This window comes from Neopelma chrysocephalum, unplaced genomic scaffold (genome assembly GCF_003984885.1).
Source record: "Neopelma chrysocephalum unplaced genomic scaffold, ASM398488v2 Primary Assembly neopelma1_76, whole genome shotgun sequence".
Lineage (NCBI taxonomy): Eukaryota > Metazoa > Chordata > Aves > Passeriformes > Pipridae > Neopelma > Neopelma chrysocephalum.
In genome coordinates, this window is record NW_020897737.1 from 2,074,162 (window position 1) to 2,093,961 (window position 19,800).

Consider the following 19,800-nt stretch of genomic DNA (forward strand, 5'->3'; position numbering starts at 1 on the left):
GGATAGTATGTTATTTTGAAGTGTTTTACTTTTGTGTATAAGCCTGTGTGTATCTTCACTGACACCCTCTTAATCCCTAGTAGCAGTTGTCACCTTTTATTAAGTATAAAGTAACTGCTTGGATTTAAGGATAATTTTATCTGTATCAGTTTCTCAATTTCTTTGGACCATAAATATTTAATATGCTGCAAGCTATTGTAAAGACTTAGGACATGAGCAAGGCCTCTCTGCTAACTTCCCGTGGCATGCTATAGTTATGGATTTTCTGCCTTTTTTGTTCATTACTTTTAATTTTTTGTTGTTTTTTTAAAAAATTTTTAGCTGTGTTTTTTGTGTCATCCTCATCATCATCCCCTCATCTCAAGTGATAGTGTAATAGAACAAATAACCTGTAGCTTCTTGAAATACTTACTGTAGTTTATTTCTGGGCTTGTAGAGAACAGAATTCAGTGGCTTGAGTAAGTTTTCCCGATCCTTTGTTCCTAACTTGATGATAAACTTAAGTCCTTGAGGAGGAGTGGCATAAAGGTGACCCCAAAACTTTTGAGCATATCCAGGGCTGTACAGAGAAAATTTGTGTAACTTGGAGGTGCAAGAATCATGGTAGGAAGGCAATAGCTATGTAGCTGTTTTGCAGTGACACATTTCAGATAGGAAATAACTTTGGGTGCTCATGAATAATGTTCCACTGAAACCAAAGGTTTATGCTCATCTGATATAAGCCCCTGTTGTTGTTTTTTTAATGGAAATAATACTTTATTACTGTTGGCTTTTAAGCCTACAGAAGTCATTTACCACAGCTGCTTTCTGTGGGAGATTTAGTAACATATATATGTTAATAGGAATTACAGATGAACAGTGTAGAACAACTATAACTTTAGGATTTTATCCAACATCAGCTAACTATCTGCAGTGTTGGCCAATTAGATCAACATTCCTTTATTTAAATTACTCTATTTCAGTACCTTCCTGTCCAGTAATGAAGGCATATCTTCAATCCTGTCTGTGCTGTATAAGTGGATTTGAAAACAGTGGAACTGGAAGAAAACTCTGTATATCTTGGCTGAAAAAACTGATGTTCCTAGTCTCTTTTCCCAGAGTCAAAATTTTAAGCCTGTTGGTTTTGTAAATTCACACTGGTTTGTGCTGGACTTTTGTTTCTGGAGACCTTGGGATGTGTTTTTCCCACCGGTTCCATGCTGGCAGCTTTGGCAGGCACTGAAAATTTATGAGTGAAGGAAAAGTGTTCAAGTGAAGTGAAATAGGTAGGCAGCTGTTAACATTACCAAATTGAAATATCCTGAGTACAGTGCAGCTCTGAAGATTAAAATCTCACTGTGTTATATGAGCTCAGAATTCAGCTGTCAGTTTAGTAGCCATCATTACCATTAGATGTTATTGATTTGGTGAAATTGTGGAAATGAAGCACTGTGAGGGATGATGGGTGGGTCACCCTGCCCAGTCACAGGCATCTGGTGGTGTTGGAAAGCAAAGATATTATTCTTTTTAACGTATTGTATGTTCTGCTCTCCAAATGTTACTTGATATTTCATAATTCCTTGAAGCTTTTTGGCCATTCATCATCCTGAATTGCAAGTGAAAACTGGGACCCAGTTCAAGAAGTTGTCTCTACTAACATGCCTTCACGTTCTGCTGAATCCATAGAGAGCCACGAGTGTGGGGTATGCTCAGGCTGGGTTTGTAACCATCATGCCCATGCTGGTGTGTGGTGCTGAGGCCAAGAGATGGGGCAGGACTCCTGTCTGTCCTGCTGAGACCTCTCAGCCTCCTGAGCAGGCTGGCCACGTGCAGGCTCCGTGCTGGGAGGTGGTCCAGACATCCCCCCACTACCAGCATCTTTGGGTAAAGTGGAGATACAGGTTTGCTTATCTCTGTTACCAAGTTGTTTGGAGAAAATATTCAGCCCACTGAGGAATTCCTTTACTCTCTAAAATTATGTGAGGAATTTCAAGTGCTGGCAGGACACCTGGAGTTTTACAGGAAGAAACATTTTTGTTATATAAATAAAAATTACCCCCCAAAAAAGTAAGATTTTGCTTTTAGCATCCTGCTGTTTGTATATCTGATGGTATTCTCCCAAACAACCATTTTATATTAAAGCGAAGGATACTTCTTAGCTTGCATTTACAACCACTGTGCTAGAAGAGGGTGGGTTTTCTGATCATCTCCATGGTTTTGGCTGCAGAATAACATACCTTGTATAAGCAGTGCAATAGGTACTAAGAAGGCTGTAACAGTAATGAAACTGAAAGTGTTCCATAACATGAAAGATTTTGCCATCTGCCACTTTAATATAAGTGGATTATCTTCCTCTCATGAAAATTATATATTAAATCTAAGATGGCCAGACAAAATAAATTATGGTTTAAAAAGTGGTGGAAAAGTAGCACAGTTAAAGTTGAATGTGAGGAGTAGTTGATGGATGCTATAAAATCCTTTCTAAAGAGGTTGTTGGGAGAGTATCTTAATTAAAATATGTTGTAATAATTTTTTAACTTGGCTTCACATTTATCGTAAAAACAACAATAAAAAGAAGCTAAGAACCCAATGCCTGTATCTGTAGTGGAATTCACATAGCCCTTTCTAGCTTACGTTAATCTGGTTTTGTGGAAGTTGAAGCATTAAAACAGATTGTTAATGCTTCCATCTGGGTCCTATTCTTTCCCTGCGAATGAGCTGAACATTGCAGCAATTTGTTTGTATTTACTGCCTTTCTCCTCAACCTTATCACCAGCTCTCAGATAGCTCAGGGAAAGAAAAAGCTTATCAAAACTTCAGGGCTGCGCGGTGCTGAGAAAGCAGTCAGCACACTAAGACCCTGGCAGCTTGTTGCATTTGCATCCCTGTGGGTTTTTTCCTGTCTTACCATTTTTGGTTTTTGTAACAAGCAATAAAAAGAATTGATGATTCAGTGTGGGATGCAGAAGACTCACAGAAACTGGAATTGAGATGTCTCGACTTCTCAGAAATTGGCTTTAAGCACAAAAATATGAATGTTTAGAAAGGAGCAAAATACCTATTAAATGAACTTACGTAGAGATGATAGCAGATTGCAATGGGCACATACAGAGTGTTAAGTATATGTAGTATCCTACTTTTTTTTTTACAGATAAGCTATTCTCAATACTTTTTTTACAAAGCTAAGCAGTGGCACTGTGTAGGTAATGATTATAGGCTACTTCAGTGAATGCACAGAGATAGTTTCATTTCTGTGAGTAGTGCCATTGACTACAATGGGACTATTTCCATATGTAAAGTTAACCTGGAGCACAAGTGTGGGCAAAATTGAATCGTGGGAAAGATTGAATATATACTTCACCTCTTGCAAAAAGCCTCTCAGGTAACAGAAATATGAAAGCTCCATGTAGACCTTCTGTTCTGGAAGATCAGTTATGGATTATCTTGAAATGAGAGTGTGAAATCTACGTATAATCCAGCATTTCAAAACAACAGAACTGGAAATGTAAGCAAAGACCCAGTAGTTAAGATGCTGTGTTCTTTTACAGTTACAAAAATGTTTCATCTAAGGCTTTCAAGCACTTAGTGCTTAAGTGAGTGTTACATATTCTTTTAGAAAGGTGCTGTTACATATCATCACATGGAGCAGTGAGGAGATTATGAATGTCTGGTCAAGGCTCATGCGATGAAATAATGAGCACTTGCAATTCCTAATGCTGTCCTTAATGATGAGGAATTATCTGTCCTAATGCTCAGTGTTGGCCGTAGACCACAGGTTGGGCTCTGACTGTGGCCGTTGCACAGAAAATTTTTTGGCCAGTTTTACCTTTTGCCTGGAAGAATGGGAAGGCTATGGCTCTTCCCAGAAAATTCAAGACTGTGCTGAGGAAAAAGTAGATACCGTCTGTTAATAACACACTGGTCTCTGCAAAGAGAATCTCTTCAGGAGATTTGGAATAGGGCACTGTCTTGCTCTTTTCTGTAGTCACTTACTCTGCTTCCCAAAATCAACATACTCTTAGGCCTGGTCTGCAGCCTCTGTTTGCACTGGTGGTAGTGCAGATGAGCAGGATATTCTTTGCTCATCTATTGTAACCCTGGGTGTGTTCCCAACCGTACCAGCCAGCACAGCACAGCACTCACAGTGTCAATAGCTTATTCTGTTCTGTGGATGTGAGTGAGACATCTCCATTGAAGCTCTTCTCCACTACTATAACTGAAATTTCCTTTGAAAGACCATATTGTATAATGTATAATCTTTCAGTTTTATGTACCAATGGTGAAGTATTTAAATATAAATGTGATAAGTTTCCAATAAGTGGGAAAATTCTAAGACATTTCTGTGGTGGAAGGAGGTAGTTTATGGCTGTGTTTCTGAATGAGAAATTAGTTGCCCAGAGACTATACTAAGCATGGTATTAAAACGATGAAGAATTAAAGGGAACCCACCTCAACTGCTCCTGGTGGATCACCTTTTCCTTGTATTCCACTACAGGAGCTTGGACCGGAGAACTGTTGAGCCAGGCTGACTCTGCCCATACCAGAAGGCTACTACTACTGGCTTTCACCCCATATCCAAATTAGTGAAGGGAAGGAAATCTGCAAGGAATCCCTCTGCCAAAAGAAAAAGCAGGAGTTATTTTTCCTTTAGAATCTGTGTCAGGACAATGTGGGGAGACATCAGCTTGCAGATGTATTTGTAAAGCTTCTCAGAGAAGACTTTATTGTGTTAGCTGCATCAGCAAACCTTCTTTGCATTGATGCATGATTCAGTTAACAAAAAATTTTTGCTGGAATTAAAAGATTTTTACCTGGGTTAAATGCTGTCTGTCCCTGAACAAAATCCCCTGCAGCAGCACACAGATCTTTTTTTACGCTTGGGCTCTTGTGTCAGAGTCATTGCCCTGAGGAGTGGAGGTCTTTCTAGAGGAGAATTCGTAACTCTGACAGCAGATAATTCACGTGTAGAGCTGGTTTCTGCGTGAGAGGGAAAGGTGACTTTGGGAAGAGCCGAGGCTCAGCATGCCCAGTGGCAGCATGCCCGTGGGGCAGGCTCGGTCTGCAGGCTCTTAGTGATGCAGACACCTTTTTTTTTTGTACTTTCCTCCGAGCAAAGTACTCAGAAATGGTCTGTCCCACATGCCACTAGGTGGCACTTTAGGGACATGGCAGTCGCTCGGTTTCGTTCATTATGCATGAGCTGCATCACCAGAACTAGTTGTCTTTTTGGGGGTTTTCCCCCCTTTTTTTTTGGTCAGATATTTCTTTATTTTTACCCGCCCTTGCTCCACTGGCTGCTGAGTTTTGCCATCCTCCATCCTAGCAGCAGGGAGAAGTGGCCAGCCCAGTGACCCAGCCTCAGGCAGCGGGTACCGCAGCCCTGCAGCACAGCTGCCGCAACCACATCACAGCACTCAGCTCACAAAAAATATGTCTTGCATCAGTAGGAACAGCGATATCAAACTGTTGGAAATTTCGTTATCATCCCTGCAATTTATATTTGCTTTCACCAGGATGCAAAGTTTACCCTTTTTTTCTTTTTTTCAGTTCTCTTGAGTTTAAAGCAGTATTCTTCTGCAATGACACCATTAAAAAAAAAAAAAGTTAAAAAAAAAAGAGAAGAGAGGAAGAAGAAGAAAGGGTGTTTTTGCTAAAGTTTGAGGTTTGTTTTTTTGGTATTTTTTCTTCCCCTCCAGGCCCTTTATCTTACCATGACTTTTTTTGCTTGTTTGCAACTGACATTGTAGAGTACTGGTCTATTCAATTACTTCTACAACATTTGAACATACTGGTCCTTCAAAAGCTGCTTTTTTTTAAATCTATACATAAATAACATGGGGTTGGTCTCATTTATTTTTTTTTAATTCGTTATGTGGAATAAGTCAGAATATTTATGCTTTTAATGAAAGGTTTAGTGTAGGCTCCAACAAGAGTGTGTGCACCAGAAACTTCCAGCCTGGCCAGGTTAGGGAGGGTTCTAGGACTCCCTGTCCAAGAAGGGTCATTAAGAGCTGTCTCTCATATACCTTGTCACTGTTCTGGGCTGTGCAGCAAAGCTATACCATGAGGAATTTATAGTATGCATATTACATGGCTCTCTGAAGGGCTGCGTTTATTCTTGCTGTCCTTAAGTGAATGAATGATTTGTCAAAGTGATGTGGACCAAATTTATGATGATGTGGTGTGGTTCTGTTTGTTATTTGAGCTTTTCTATCCCAGAAGCATTCATGAAAGCCTTGCAGACTTTGCCAGGCTGCTGTTACCAGTGCTTAGAGCCTTCATTTCTTTCAAACACAGAAAAAGTGGTTGTAGAAATCAGTGAGGTTATGGGCTACTCAGCTTTGCTGATAAAAAAATGCTCTGTTGCATCCAATGGACTTTTTTTATAAACAGAAAAAAAGATTGCTTTTTTACCATTTCACTCTCACTGGACCAGAAATCTGCAGTTAGAGAGGAAGCTCTTCAATACATAAACAGCTTTTCAGAATTCAAATGTTAGTATTCAGTAGTTATTAAAATTTTTAAAAATCAAGATATTATTATTCAGATACTGGAATATTACAGTGTGAGAGGGTTTTGGTTTTTTTAACCATCAAGTAACACTACAGATGTACCACACTTAAAAGAGGATGGGAGAGAGATCTTGTCAATCAAAATACCTTTTCCTTCTCTCCTGGAGGATTTCACATGTGTTTTAAAAAAATAAATTCCAAATTTCCCTCCTCTGTGCACGTTTGACACCATATGGTTGGAGAACAGCAGTAACCTGACAGAACCACATTTTCCCTGTACCTTCCTGTACAGCTTTTATTGTGTCTGTTATGGAAAAAATGAAAGTGGTATGAAAAAATTCCTCCTTTTTAAATATACCAAAATCTGTGCTTTCTGTCCTTTTTGTTTAACTTACAGTTAAGCACTTGTAAACTTGTGACTGCTACAGAGCTTGGTGGGCCTATGCAGAAACCTCTTGGCAACAGTGAGTTGGGTTCTTCAGTGTGCAACAAGTTGTTATGGATAAAATTCTGGTCCCTTGAAAGTTTGAGGTTTGCCTCAGGCTTGGTTTTTCACTTGTATAGAAACGAGCCTTTCTTGTGGAGGTAGCAGGATGGCAGGTTGCCCCTTCTGCCTAGGGGCTCTTGCCAGTGTGGCTCCAACTTGGCAGAAGCTGGGAAAGAGGAGAAGAGGCTGTCTGCTGGTGCCAAGTGCCCTCAGCCTTCTGCTTCTACCTACCTTCCCCATCTTGGAGAGCCAGCCCGCACTTTCTGAACAGAAAACAGCCGCACTGTGTTTATACCATGTTTGCTGCCGCGTGCCCAGGGACAGGCAGTTCCAAATCCTGCCACCCTTCCCTATGCTGTGCCCTGTCAAAAGATGCAGAGAGGTTTCACAAAAGGCAAAGCAAGGGATTAACCCTCTGTTTTAATTTGCTGCTCAGTCAGATGTGTTGGGGGGAGGGTGTTTTGTTTTGCAGATGTGTAGACCTGGGTGGTGAGCGTTCATCCCAGTTTCTGTTTGAAACGTGAGAAGGGAGGAGGGAAGATTTATTTGTCTGCTTTTATGACTCGTGTTTTCAGTAACTTTGCTGGAATTTTTGGTATGATTCATGCTTTCTCACTTCAGCCTTGCAAACTTCAAAGACAGAGGCTTACTCCAGTGAATTTTCATCGGTTTCAGGTGATAATAAGGTGACAGGGTGCATCCAAGATATTTCTAGCTTTTATCCACCCTCCTTAGTTTTTCTCTAAGTATCTAGGCCATAAGGATAACTCTAGAAGAAATTATGAGTACTAGATTGTTTACATTCATCAGTTCCTAACGCTTCACAAAGTTTTCTTCTGTTTTCCGAGCACAATAAAATGCAAGAAAATGGTTTCATTAAAAATCTGCAAAAGACATATGTCATCCATTCAGCTGTCACCTGAGATCTCCATTTTCCCTGCTGTTGAATTGTTAAAGTAACTTTTCTTTTGTGTGTAATATTTCCTTTCATTGACTTTATTGTATGTGACTGGGTGTAGCAATGACTGATTTGTTGTTGCAGACAGAGCAACCATCTGAGGTTGATTTACATCCTCAGATGAATAGACCCCCATCGCAGGCAGAAGAAAACAGTTCAGCAAAAAAGGTGAGACCTGCACACATTGTACCATTATGGAGTGATTTGCCTTCATCAACAGATGTGGTTGTTTTAAGTTTTAAAGCAATTAAACAGAGGGTTAGGGTTATGTTTTCACATGTTTACCTTCTGTGGAGGTCAAGACGCTGGAGAGAACTGGGATCGTGTGTGACATCAACTCGGATAAATCATTAAGAAGCTCTTAGTACATACACATTGAAGCACGTGCTTTGAGAGAGGCAGCTTGCCATTTATTTCAAAATCAATAGGAGAGCCTTAGGGAGCCTTGTGGAGCCTTAAAGAAGACAAAAAAGAGTTTGATTGTGCTCGACCCCTGTCTCACAGTAGTTCTCGCACTTCTTGGTTTCAGTTATTGAGGATTTAATTTTGATGTAAACACACCTATTTGCTAGAGGTCAGGATCTGCCACTAAATGTACATAGACTGGGAGAGATTTGCTCAAGATGTGCAATTTCTAATATATTTTTGTATGAGCGTATCCTTGTATAAAGTAAGCACTGAAATTGCAATGGCACTCTTCAAAGGGCCTTGCTTAGGAATGGACTGGCCTTAGCAGTGGCTGTGAGCATTTCCCCTCTCCTGGTCATGCTCCCACCACCTCCTTCCACCAGCTCCAGCCAGAACAGGTTTTGATAGGGGGCAAATGCAGATTCTCACCCCTCTGGTCCCTCCTGCAGCCAGAGAGCACCTGCAAGACCTTTGCTTAGCCCAGCCGAGAACTGTTTGCAGGTGCTGTGTGTAGTGTGTACCTTGCCCAGGGAGCACCATCATCCTTCTTACTCTAATGGGGGGCACAGACAAATGTCCAGTGTCATCATTTTCTGTATGTGATAGGGCTTTCCAGGCAGTGTCCTTGTTCTTCTAGTGCTCATCACATGCTACTTCTAGCCTGGCCCAGCTTCTTCCTTGTTCTGCTTTGTAGCCCTGCTGGAGAAATGAAGTCCTTGTAGTCCACCTACTTCATGCTCACCCTTATCCCACCTGGATCCCTAAAGTGCAGTGAAGCCCCAGGCTGTAGGGTGTGGGAGACAGGTTGTTGTTGTGGTGCTGACCCACCTTCCAAAGCCTTGTGCAGCAACAGGCAGCCAAAGAACCCGTGCAGAGGGATCTGCTTTTACATATTGGATCATTGCTTACAGTATTGTGTTTGAAGTGGCAGAGGGATTTATCCTGTGGATTTGGTAGGGTTTGGGCAGTTTAAGGTAGACTGGGATTGTGTGTCTGGCATCCCACCAATTTATACTTGTAGAAGGCATACACAAGTTCCTCACTTGCCATATGTGGTGTTTGTAGGGACCTGTGCATGTGCACAGGATTTCAGAGCATGGTATTACCAGAGACCTGTGCTGTCATGATGTGCTGATGTCCTGATCAGAACATCTCATAATATTTTTAGATCTTTTTTTCAGTAATGACAGAACTGTTTTTTGATGTTGAAACCCTTTTTTCCTTATAATTCAAATTCCTTTAATAATTGCAATCCCTCTAATACTAATGATTGATGGTCTTATGTTGGCTTCATTTTGTATCACTCATAGTAGTCTCTTCTTGTGTCAGGCTGTTTATTACAGTGTTGGGTTTTTTCTCATAATTGCTGTGACATTAAATATTTCCCCATTTATTTTTTCTTATTTTACTAACATTTGGTCAAAACTTAGTAATGCATGTACTCTACCCAGTAAACTGTTCAATAAGAAAATTTGGTCTCTGGTTTTGTCTGTGGTGCTAAAAAAAACTTTCTCAAGTCCCTTCAACTTTTTGAGTCTTAGCTTTCTCATTCATGAAATAAGGCAGTAATAGTTATATCCCTTGTAAAACAGATCCAATAATAAAATACACTGAAAAGGCTATATTTATATTTCAGATTTAAAACAGCTATAAGGCATTAAAACTGTTCTCATTGGTAAAGAAATGATGTCTTAATTTAAAATAATTAAAACTCTTCTTACCACTGAAGTCATAAAAATCCAAGACTCTGTTTGACCTAGAAAACCCACACTATTTATTTGATGTAATTTATCAAGAGAAATAACTGGCCTTCTATACTTCCAACATGTTAATTTTGCATGGATAATTTTATATATTTGTATTTGTAAGCTATCTTCAGTGTTGCTTCATGTAAGAGAGGAGGGGAGAAGGGACAAACTCCATGCCAGATGTGTGAGGCAGTAAGATGGGATACAAGTGATTGATTCATTATTGATTCTTACCAACTGAGCATAATCAAAATTAAATCTTGCTTTGGTTTTAATGCTTTTGGGTCAACTGGGGGCCAGTATACGTATTTATACCCCTCCCTCCACCTCCACCCATTGCACACAGAGCTACACAATACAGTTCTGAAGAGCCTGTCATCCAGATGAAGACAAAACACCAGTATAATCATTTAATTCATTAAGGGACTAAAGGAGTTATTGTTCCTTTTTCAAAGTCAGAAAAGTGAGAAGCTGTTACCAAATTTGAATTAACCTCTGTACCTCTTTAAATTATGAAATCTTAGTCCAGCTGTCAGCAATGTATGTGTCACAAATATTCCCCAGCCTAATGATGGGACACATATGGCCTGACTTAATGTTGTTGTGCTTCTTCCTTTCAGGAGGTTGTTCTTGCTCAGCCACCCTCCAAACCTGCCCGCAGGAAGCTCCGGACAGAGACGCAAGGGCTGGAGACCCCTGAGCTTTCTCCCACTATAAATGTGACTTCTTCCCAGCCAGCAGCCAAGGCTCATCTCCCAGTTCAAAAGTAAAAACTTGTACTTAGCATGCCAAACTGCACTATGAGATCTGATGTGGCAGGGTTTCCTCTTTGCATAATTTTGTGCTTAATAGTTCTGGTTTTGAGAGTGCTTCACTAGATACAGGTCTCTGAAATGTACATTGGTCTTCTCGAATGCAGACTAAGCCTGTAGTGACTGTTGGTGGTATTTGATTGATAGATAACCTCTTCAAAGGTAGACATGTCTGAAGAGCAAGCCTAGCTGTTCAGCCAGCATCTCTAACACAACTCCTTTTATATGTGAGGGTGTATGTTTTTGCCTTGTGCATATCTTCTGGAATTTTGATCATTCATTTGGACAGATATGACCAAATAAATGCCTGGGAAACTGAGTCACGAAATGCTTGATGTTGATTATATCCTTGTGATATTTTTTTATTGCAAGGCATGTTGGAAATGAGCTTGCCACTGGTGTGAGTTGAGCCACTTGTAATAATCCAGTAATGGCCAAACCCAACGTGTTGTTTGCTCTCATAAATACAGCTGTAAAAGCTGTCAGCAGCAAAGAGTTGCATGTGTATTTAATAGCAGTGGAGAAAGGGCTGTACAAATGGTAAACAAAGGCACTTGAAGCCCTATTGGATCTGTGCATCTCCCTCAACTGAAAGACTGTGCAAACATTATACCCCACCGTCACCCAGAGCCTTGCAAAGTCATCTGATTCAGCTTGAAACAAAACCAAGCTGCCCAAAGCAATTGAGCGTTTCTTGGCAAACTGTTTATCAGTAGACTGAATCTGTGCTGCATAATTGGAGATTAGAATAAGTAATAAGACTCCTAGGATGCTCTTAAAGTGCTATTTTGTGTTTTGGGAGTGCATATTCCATAGTGGTTCAGAGATAACAGCATTTGTTAACATCTCAATCCTGTCTTGTCTGTATCTTTCCTAAAATGTTTAAATGGCCACAGACATATATTGCCCTGCTTTTATTTTTTTTCATCATCTATTACTTTATAGTCTATGGAGAGTAGTTTGAACCGAAATAGTGAAGCAGAAAACTGACAGTTCACTGGAAGATAACAGCATAAAGTCCTGTTGCTGTGCTGTGAAAAAGATTCTATTGCAAAGATCAGTGCCATCAGCTCTGTTAAGACAGAAGAGCTAATGGGGACTGTGTGCCACTGCGGACTGTATTTAAATAGGGCATCTGGTTTAGATCAAATTTGGCATTAAAGAGCTCTTTTAGCCTCATGTAAAACTTTAAAATAATCTTTTTGGACGAGGGATTGGATATTCAGCCAGTATATTCTGTATTTTCTTTCGTTTTTCCTGTTGTTATCTCCGTTTCTTGGAATAGGATGGTCCTTACGTACAGAGCTGTCTCTTTTTGTACCTGTCTGCCTGGCTGTCATTTCCTCCAGATCAGTTACCACAGGCTATGAAGTAATAATAATGAGAGATACCCTTTCTTTAAGCAGCAAAACAGATGAGGAAAGTCAATAAGCCATCCCTCTGTTCCTGTTTGTAATATCAGGCGGTTTGGGTGGAAATGACTGCTTTGAATGAAAGAAAGATTAATTTTTGAAGTAAAGAACCATCAGAATCAGCAGTGCTCCAAAAATCTGAGACAGCATTTTCATGCCTATGTCCTTTATTTCTGTATAGAATGATTTTTGTATTTTGCAGTAGCCACTTCTGACTCTCTAAACTCTACAAGTGTGTGAAAACAGCTAGTGCAAAGATGCTGCAATAACCACAGCTATGCAGGGATTATTCTTAAGCTCAATGAGAATGCAGTGATTTTGAAATAATTGAGACAGCCTAAAATGTTTCTGTCATTCAGGTTAACAGGTTGTGACTGTTTTACTTTCAAAAACTCTACCTGATTCAGGCATCTAATTTCAAGCGTTGCCTTTTTCTTCTCTTGAATCTGTAGTTTGTACCTTGTCTTTGAAGCATAGTCCAGTGTGTATAGAGTACAGTCATGCAAAATGGATGGCTGGTCTTCTGGCATCAGCCACTGTTGAGGTTCTTAATTGAAATGTTTTGTATCTGTCTGGCAGACAGTCTTCCAAGCAGAAAAGGGCTATTCAGACCGCCATACGAAAAAACAAAGAAGCCAATGCTGTGCTCGCCAGGTTGAACAGTGAGCTCCAGCAGCAGCTGAAGGTAAGGAATGCATTGCAAATCAGTGACAAAACTCCTTGTAATCAGTTATGTGTCACCTCCAGCAGAGAATCTTGTTCATCCTCTCAGATGAGACCTATTTCATTCCTTCCTGCTTTCAAGAAGGGAATAACTGTATTGTATATGTGGGTAGGATGGTGCTTTCTGTGAAAAATGACAACCTATGAACCTACAGCTCCGCTGACAGCATAAGTCTAAAGAATGAACTTCATCTTTCTGAAAAGTTTGATAATGTGATGGTGTCACCTGCTGCAGAAGACCAACTCAAGCCAAGCTTTCTTGTCTTCTGATCAGTTGTGCTACATAATTGTCTCCTGGAGTCAGGCATTTGAAATACATGGACTAGTTAAACCGTGTTTTACGTGAACATCTAACACTGATTTTTAATGTCTGCTGACTTGTCCTTTAATGTGTTCCCAAGGGGCTGTTTTCTTATAAGTATTGGTTCTTCATTTTTCCATTGTCTTAGTCCAAACGTAGTACAGACTTCAGGTTTTTATCTCCTACAGCTTTTTCTTCCTTGCATGTTGTGAACACACTTGTCTGGAAAGGGTGGTGAACCTGCAGATGCACTTTTTTTTTCGGTCAGGGGGAAAGTTTGATTGCATGTTCAACTTTGCTTAATGTAATTTCTTAACTGCTTTTCAAGGATCTCTAAAGGGAGATTGAGGGTGGATGCTCTGTGCTGAAATCAGAGCAAAATATAGAACAGTAGTTGAAATAAGCATAGAGATGAAAGCTTTTAATGACAGCACATTTCCATCATTCCTTGACTCAGGTCTTACCTGCTCCCATCTTCAGCCGGCCAGTGCTGTTACCTGTGTTTTATAGCAGCAAAAGACATAGAGATTTGCCTAAGTTCACACAAGAACTTGTCCTTTAAGATGTATTGCTGTCTGGAAACTTTCTGATAGAGCAGAGCTCTGCTGTTTTTATGGAGACCAGAAGACTTGATGGGTACTCCTCAGGCACATCTTAGTCTGAGGATGGGGAAGGTTCAAGTGCACTCCCATGCTGGGGCTCTGAGCCTGCCCAAATGGGGAACCAAAGCCTGGAGGAGGCATAGTTCAGCCCAGCTCCCACACTGGCAGGGAGCCCTTTGATGGGAGGTCAGTGAGAGCTGGGTGCCTCTCCATACAGGGGCAGCCTGGAGACAAGGAGAGCTTTCCCAAAATCACTGGTCCCCAAAGCCTTCATGCTTAGTTTCTGACTGAGACTGATGATCTTCCTGCTGCAGCAGCCACAGAGGTAGATTGCAAAATCTAAGTCTTGTTCATTTCCCAAATGAAAGAGGTTGGTTGTAGAACAAAAAATTAGAAGTTTTGAAGGAGACCTTATTTCAAAATAGCCTGATTTTCTTTGGTAAAAGTGGCCAGCTGAGGCTATCTTTGCTGCAGCCCCAGCTGTTCCACTGGCCAGTGGATGACTGCTCCTCTCTGTGGTTTAACCAAGCACGTGGTTAAACTTCTGTGTTGCCCCTCTGTAAGGAGGAGGCAGCAGAAGCTGTGCAGGGGGATTGTATGGAATTGGTGCTGTGTTTTGAGACCACAAGGACAGTTAAACAGCAGAGCCCCAGGCCTCGAGTCAATGCCAGTGGTTTGCCTGGCTGCCCTTTGCCAGAGCAGGGTGGTGCATTCAAGCATCCCAAAAGTTAGAACACACATCTCTCCCTCCTGCAGGAGGTTCACAAGGAACGAATTGCCTTGGAAACGCAGCTGGAGCAGCTACGTCCTGTCACCGTCTTGTGACTTCCCAGACCGCTGTACAGCAGCAAGAGCAGAGCACGTGTCCCGACAGCCTTGCAAGGAGAGGACCTGGGCGTGGCTGGGCAGGGTTTCTGCCAAGGCAATGAGGAGGACCAGCCTTGTCAGTTCTCCCTTCACCCCACTATGCGCGTTTGCCTTTGCAGGTGAGGAAGAGACAGAAAACAAATACCTGACTGCCAGATATTTCTGAGTGGGGGATGCTTTGCCTTCTTTCTTCCCTCTTCCCAGCCTAATGTATAAAAGCAGTTTATCACTGAAATGAATAACCTAAGAGTATTTTATTTATGTAAAGAATTCCTGATTTATATGCATTTTGGCAGCACCTCCTGCCCCGCTCATTAAGAGGTACAGCATTCCTGAATTCTTGCTTAAATTGAAAACTCATCTGCTGAGGTGTGCTTCTGGATGTTACTGATTCCTGTAGGATTGTATCATGGTAGAGTACCCCTGGGTTTAACATACCATAGGAATAAAACTCACAAGATGTACAGAATCTTTATCCTCAATCACATGTCAAATAATTATTTTCTTAGTACTGTTTATTATGCAATCATGGATGTATTTTAATGTTAGAGAACTTGTATTTTAGAAGTTCAAGGCATATGAGAGAATGGTAAAAAATACTAAAATTTAGTTATTTTGGAAATTAGGAAAAAATATCTTTTTTTGAACTACAGTTGTTTCTTATCACCAGTGTTTGATCACTTGCTTGCAACTGCCAGTGTCTGTGCATTCTGCTGGCGTATTTGAGATCACTGGTTTATAGCTTTTTTCTTCTTTTTTTTTTTTTAAACCAACAGTGTATTTCTAACAACAGGTTAAAAATGCATTCAGGGCATTTTTATAGAAGCTATTCTATGTGCATCTGTATTAGTCTGCTTTGTTGTCTTAATAGCTGCTGATATTTTTAAGGATGTGTACAAGAACTGTATTTCCAAAAGAAGAAAGATAGCAAAGTGCTATGTATGAGGCTATAAAATGTGTGATGGAAATAATTGCCTTTTACAGCAGGCTTTTGTTAAGGTTCCTTTGCACATTAGTGGAGATGCTACTGATAGGATAAAGCTGCTAATGCCCATCTATTTTCTAAATGAAGAAGCAAAGATGAATTTTTAACCTGCGTTTGATCCAGGGTCAACTGAATCCCATGGGGATTTTTCCATGGATGCACTGGTCAGTGGCTTTGGTCTCAGTTCTTGCAATGGAAGCTGGCTAACTAATGTTGCTGTATTTTTTCAGGCAATACTCTTAGATTGCGTGAGTTCAGACATAATAATATCAGCCCTGCTCCCACCATGGGTATGATGTGCTTCACTGCAAGGGAATGTCACCTACCTGTTATCCACCTTAAACATGACACTGCACATATTTCATGTCCTGTTACTCACTGACCTAATTCAAGTGTATGTGTTTGCCTGGCAGAAACAGTGCAAAAATTTTGTTACTGTTGTTGGTGTGATGCTTTCTCCCTGTAGCTATAGGATGGCCCTGGGGCTGAGAGGAAGGAGAAGCAGGTTTGAAGCAACTGGGTAGCCTCTCTTCAGGGTGTATCATGGAATGGCTGCCATGGCATATCAGAGGGCACCAGAGCAGCCAGAAGTTTTGTTGGGAGATAAGAAAGGCATCAATGAGAACGTTTAAACTGATGAGGAAGCAGTCTACTTTTGCTGGAAGGAATGTGGATGTGGAACATGAATCCAGAAGTCTGAAGGTGAAAATTGGCATTTGCAGAATTGTTACTGAAAGTGTTTTTGTGATACGCTAGTTTTGATTCAACTAAACATCACTATGTTAACAAGCAACAACTGTTTTCTCTGGATTTGGGACTTCTCTTGTGTGACTATTGCATAGCTGAGGTCAGACAGTCATTCCTGGTCAGTGACAAAATGTGAGGAATGCAAACTTTTCTGGGAAGCTGCAAAAGAGCCACTACCCTCTTGCTCATAGTGATATTTTCCAAATTTATCATCATTTATTTAATTCGTTCATAGTATTACTGAGTCATTCTGGAGATTTAATGAGGCTAAGTGCTCTCTCTCTTTGCTTTATAGTTCTTACGTTGTCATTTGGTTAATAAACCATTACTATTTGATAGAAAATAATCGTATGGCACACTTGTTTTTTCTTATATGGGTGATATTTTAAGGAAAACTTTTCAATTATTACAAAGAAGTGTGTACGCTGCATTTTTAAGGCAGTGGAGGACTTTTTCATGTTTGATAGGAGCTTCCTTTGGAATAATCCTGCATTTATTTCACTTGAGTTATTCATGGAGTAGACGCTGTTCTAAGGAATTGTGGAAGAGTCTGCTTTATAGTGTCTTTTTCAAATGTCTCCCTTCTGAAATATGGAAAGTTTTTTCATTCACTGGAAATTGATACATGCTTAGCCAACAATGAAATACTTACTTATTGTTACTTTACCACTGGACTTAATAAATAAAATATTTAACCATCCCTGCATTTTTAGAGTTGCAGTCAAATGCCCTGCTCAGCTTCGGTCACTATAATGTGAGTTGATTTGTATTCTTTTTGGTAAAATGTCAACTATGATGGTGATACACTAGTTTACATAGAGAGTAAAGTGAAATATTCAAGGAGAAATGTTGGTGTGTTTTACGTATGATGCAGAAGTTACTCTTCTGTGGTGTCTCAACGGTTAAGCATTTATGGTAGCCCATGCAAAATTAAAAAGTATGTCTAGTCTTGGGAAGCTGTTAGCACTTTGAGGAGAGGAGAAGGCATCATGAAGCTATAGACAGTGTCTGGCAGTTGCTCCATGCAGCCATGCTCATGGCTACTGTTAACAGGCATTGGCTGGTCCAAGTTCACATCTAAATCCAGGATCACCAATTTTCTCAAAAATTATTTTTCCTTTAGAAAAATGTGGGTGTAGCAAAATCATAATTTCTTGCAGAAACCTTTGCTTCCTCAAACTTTGGATGGGAGATGCTCCTAAATTCAAAATCAGAAAGGGAGACCTCGCAGGCAGTTTGCTTGACCTACAGGTGAGTGATCAGCTTTAAGCCCCTGACATGCCTGACCCAGAAGAGTAACTAGGGTCTGCCTGTCCCAGCTTCCAACCTGACCAAGGAGAGAGAGCAGATTCCCATGCATAAGCTCTCACTGTCCTCAGTTCATGGTTTCTGTATGTACTGGGCAGAGAACATGCCCAGCAACAGAGAATAAATGGGAACAGGAGGTGGAGCTTGGCATCCTTGCTTCTGAGAGGATGTGCTGACCGTGAGCCCCATGCCCCATTCCCAGTCTTCAGCTGGACAATTAAATATTTTTATCTGGAGAACAGGACTAGGCAGAGTAGATAAGGATCTTCCTCAGTGTGGGTGTAAGTGTGCACTCGTGTCTTCCTTTTGGTTGTGCATTTCTTTATGGATCTGTTAAGGTTTATATCACCAGGAGGAAGAGAGCCTGTAAAAGTTGCTAGCTGGGGAATGAGGGATGTCCATTTCCCAGTACCTTCAGTCTTCAGCATACACAGTCCTTGACAAGAAAATACATGGGCTCGTGAAGCCGCATATTTTATTGACTAAAGAGTATTTTTTCAGGAAAAAAAATAAATATAAGTGATGCAGTGTCTTTGAGAACAGATGATGTATTTTGAAGCTTTTTTCAGCTATCTTCATGATAATGTGCTATGAACATATGCAGTATGTTTTACTCTGTTACTGGTTTTTTGATATAAAAATTGTATTGCAAGCATTGTCGTTGTTAATCTAAAAAAAATACCCCGAGGCTATTAAATATTTGAATTTTAATTTATAAATTAGTTAGCCAGATTTAAGTAATTTGTTTTCACAGCTGCAGACTGTCCCCATGGTAAGCTGCAAAATGTATAGTGTTCTATACTATGCCCATCTAATTTTGGAAAATGTATGTGATATGAAGCTGGGTGCTACATTAAAATAAAAGCGTCCAATAACGTCGAACTGCCTTGCTTTTGTGGTTTATTTAAGATGTTGATGGTGCAGACCTGCCAGGAGAGCAGAAACTGTGACTCGCTGTGGAAAAAGTACCGTGTTGAAATGGCTGACCTTCAACTATGAAAGATGAAATCACTTACATTGGGATTGTGTGTACGCGATAGAGTCAGAGAGAGACTTATTTAAAGTGAAATCATATTTCCTTAGGCTTCAGTTAAGTCAAAACTTCGTCTTTACCATGTCAAGCCTCACTTTGTCTGAATTCAGACTGAACTCTGTGATTTAGCCCAGAGAGACACACCCTTTCACCGCTATGAAGGAAAAGGTGTTCCCAGCTTCTATCAGACCCTTGGTGGGAGAGTGCCTAGGCAGGACCTCCAAGAGGAGTCAAGCTGTTCCCCCCAGCACTCCTGTGATCAGTGTGCTTCGTCCCTCATCAGCTGCAAGAGCTGAAATTAAACTGGGAAAAGGAAACCATTTGAATAGCTGGCCTTTGTGGGCAGGGAGCTGGAGGGGACAGCATACTTCTGCTCTTTAACTAGTGTGATTTTTAAGAATTATGTCACAGCTGTCCAAAGAGCAGCACTTTAAAAGAGGAAATAATGAGTGATAAATTAATTCTTCCAGCATTAAGCCATGACAAGGGATGTTTTATTGGCCTAAAAGTATGTCTCTGGTGCATGTGAGGCACCAGGCCAAGGCATTAAAAACTTGTAAATATCCTGTGGGGAGCTGTTCTCCATTGGCAGTGGGATGGATTTAGATGGCTCCTCCATTCTTAGTTTTTACAATTAGATGATACTCTGGGGTGCCTTTATGCAAATCTAGATTGGCTCTCTGTATTTAAATTCACGTTCCAAATAATCTATCTTAAAAGTGCATCTTCCCACTCTAGAAAAAAGTTCTTAGTTGAAGGGGGAAAGAAGAGAAGTAGGAGAAGCTTCAAAAGCCATTTTATATTTGTTTTTGAAGTAGTGCTGCTTCACAAGCATGTCTCATTTGGTGGGATGCTTACATGGTTTCTGCAGCAAAGCAGAATAAAGGAACATTAACAAAGAAGTGGAATGTCTGAGTA

At 40.5% G+C, this 19,800-nt stretch overlaps 1 protein-coding gene across 4 annotated transcripts in view; it reads left to right on the plus strand.

Annotated features, from left to right (window-relative positions):
* REPS2 (RALBP1 associated Eps domain containing 2) overlaps window positions 1-18,728 on the plus strand; it is a 124,475-nt gene extending 105,747 nt beyond the window's left edge. For 3 of the 4 annotated variants that reach the window (XM_027688886.1, XM_027688887.1, XM_027688885.1), the window contains exons 15-18: window positions 8,021-8,104; window positions 10,713-10,858; window positions 12,896-13,001; window positions 14,699-18,728. In XM_027688886.1, the coding sequence (XP_027544687.1) occupies window positions 8,021-8,104; window positions 10,713-10,858; window positions 12,896-13,001; window positions 14,699-14,767 (405 nt within the window). In that variant the 3' untranslated portion in view covers window positions 14,768-18,728. The remainder of the gene's footprint in view (window positions 1-8,020; window positions 8,105-10,712; window positions 10,859-12,895; window positions 13,002-14,698) is intronic. The other variant, XM_027688888.1, reaches the window with a different exon arrangement.
* The last annotated feature ends 1,072 nt before the right edge of the window (window positions 18,729-19,800 follow it).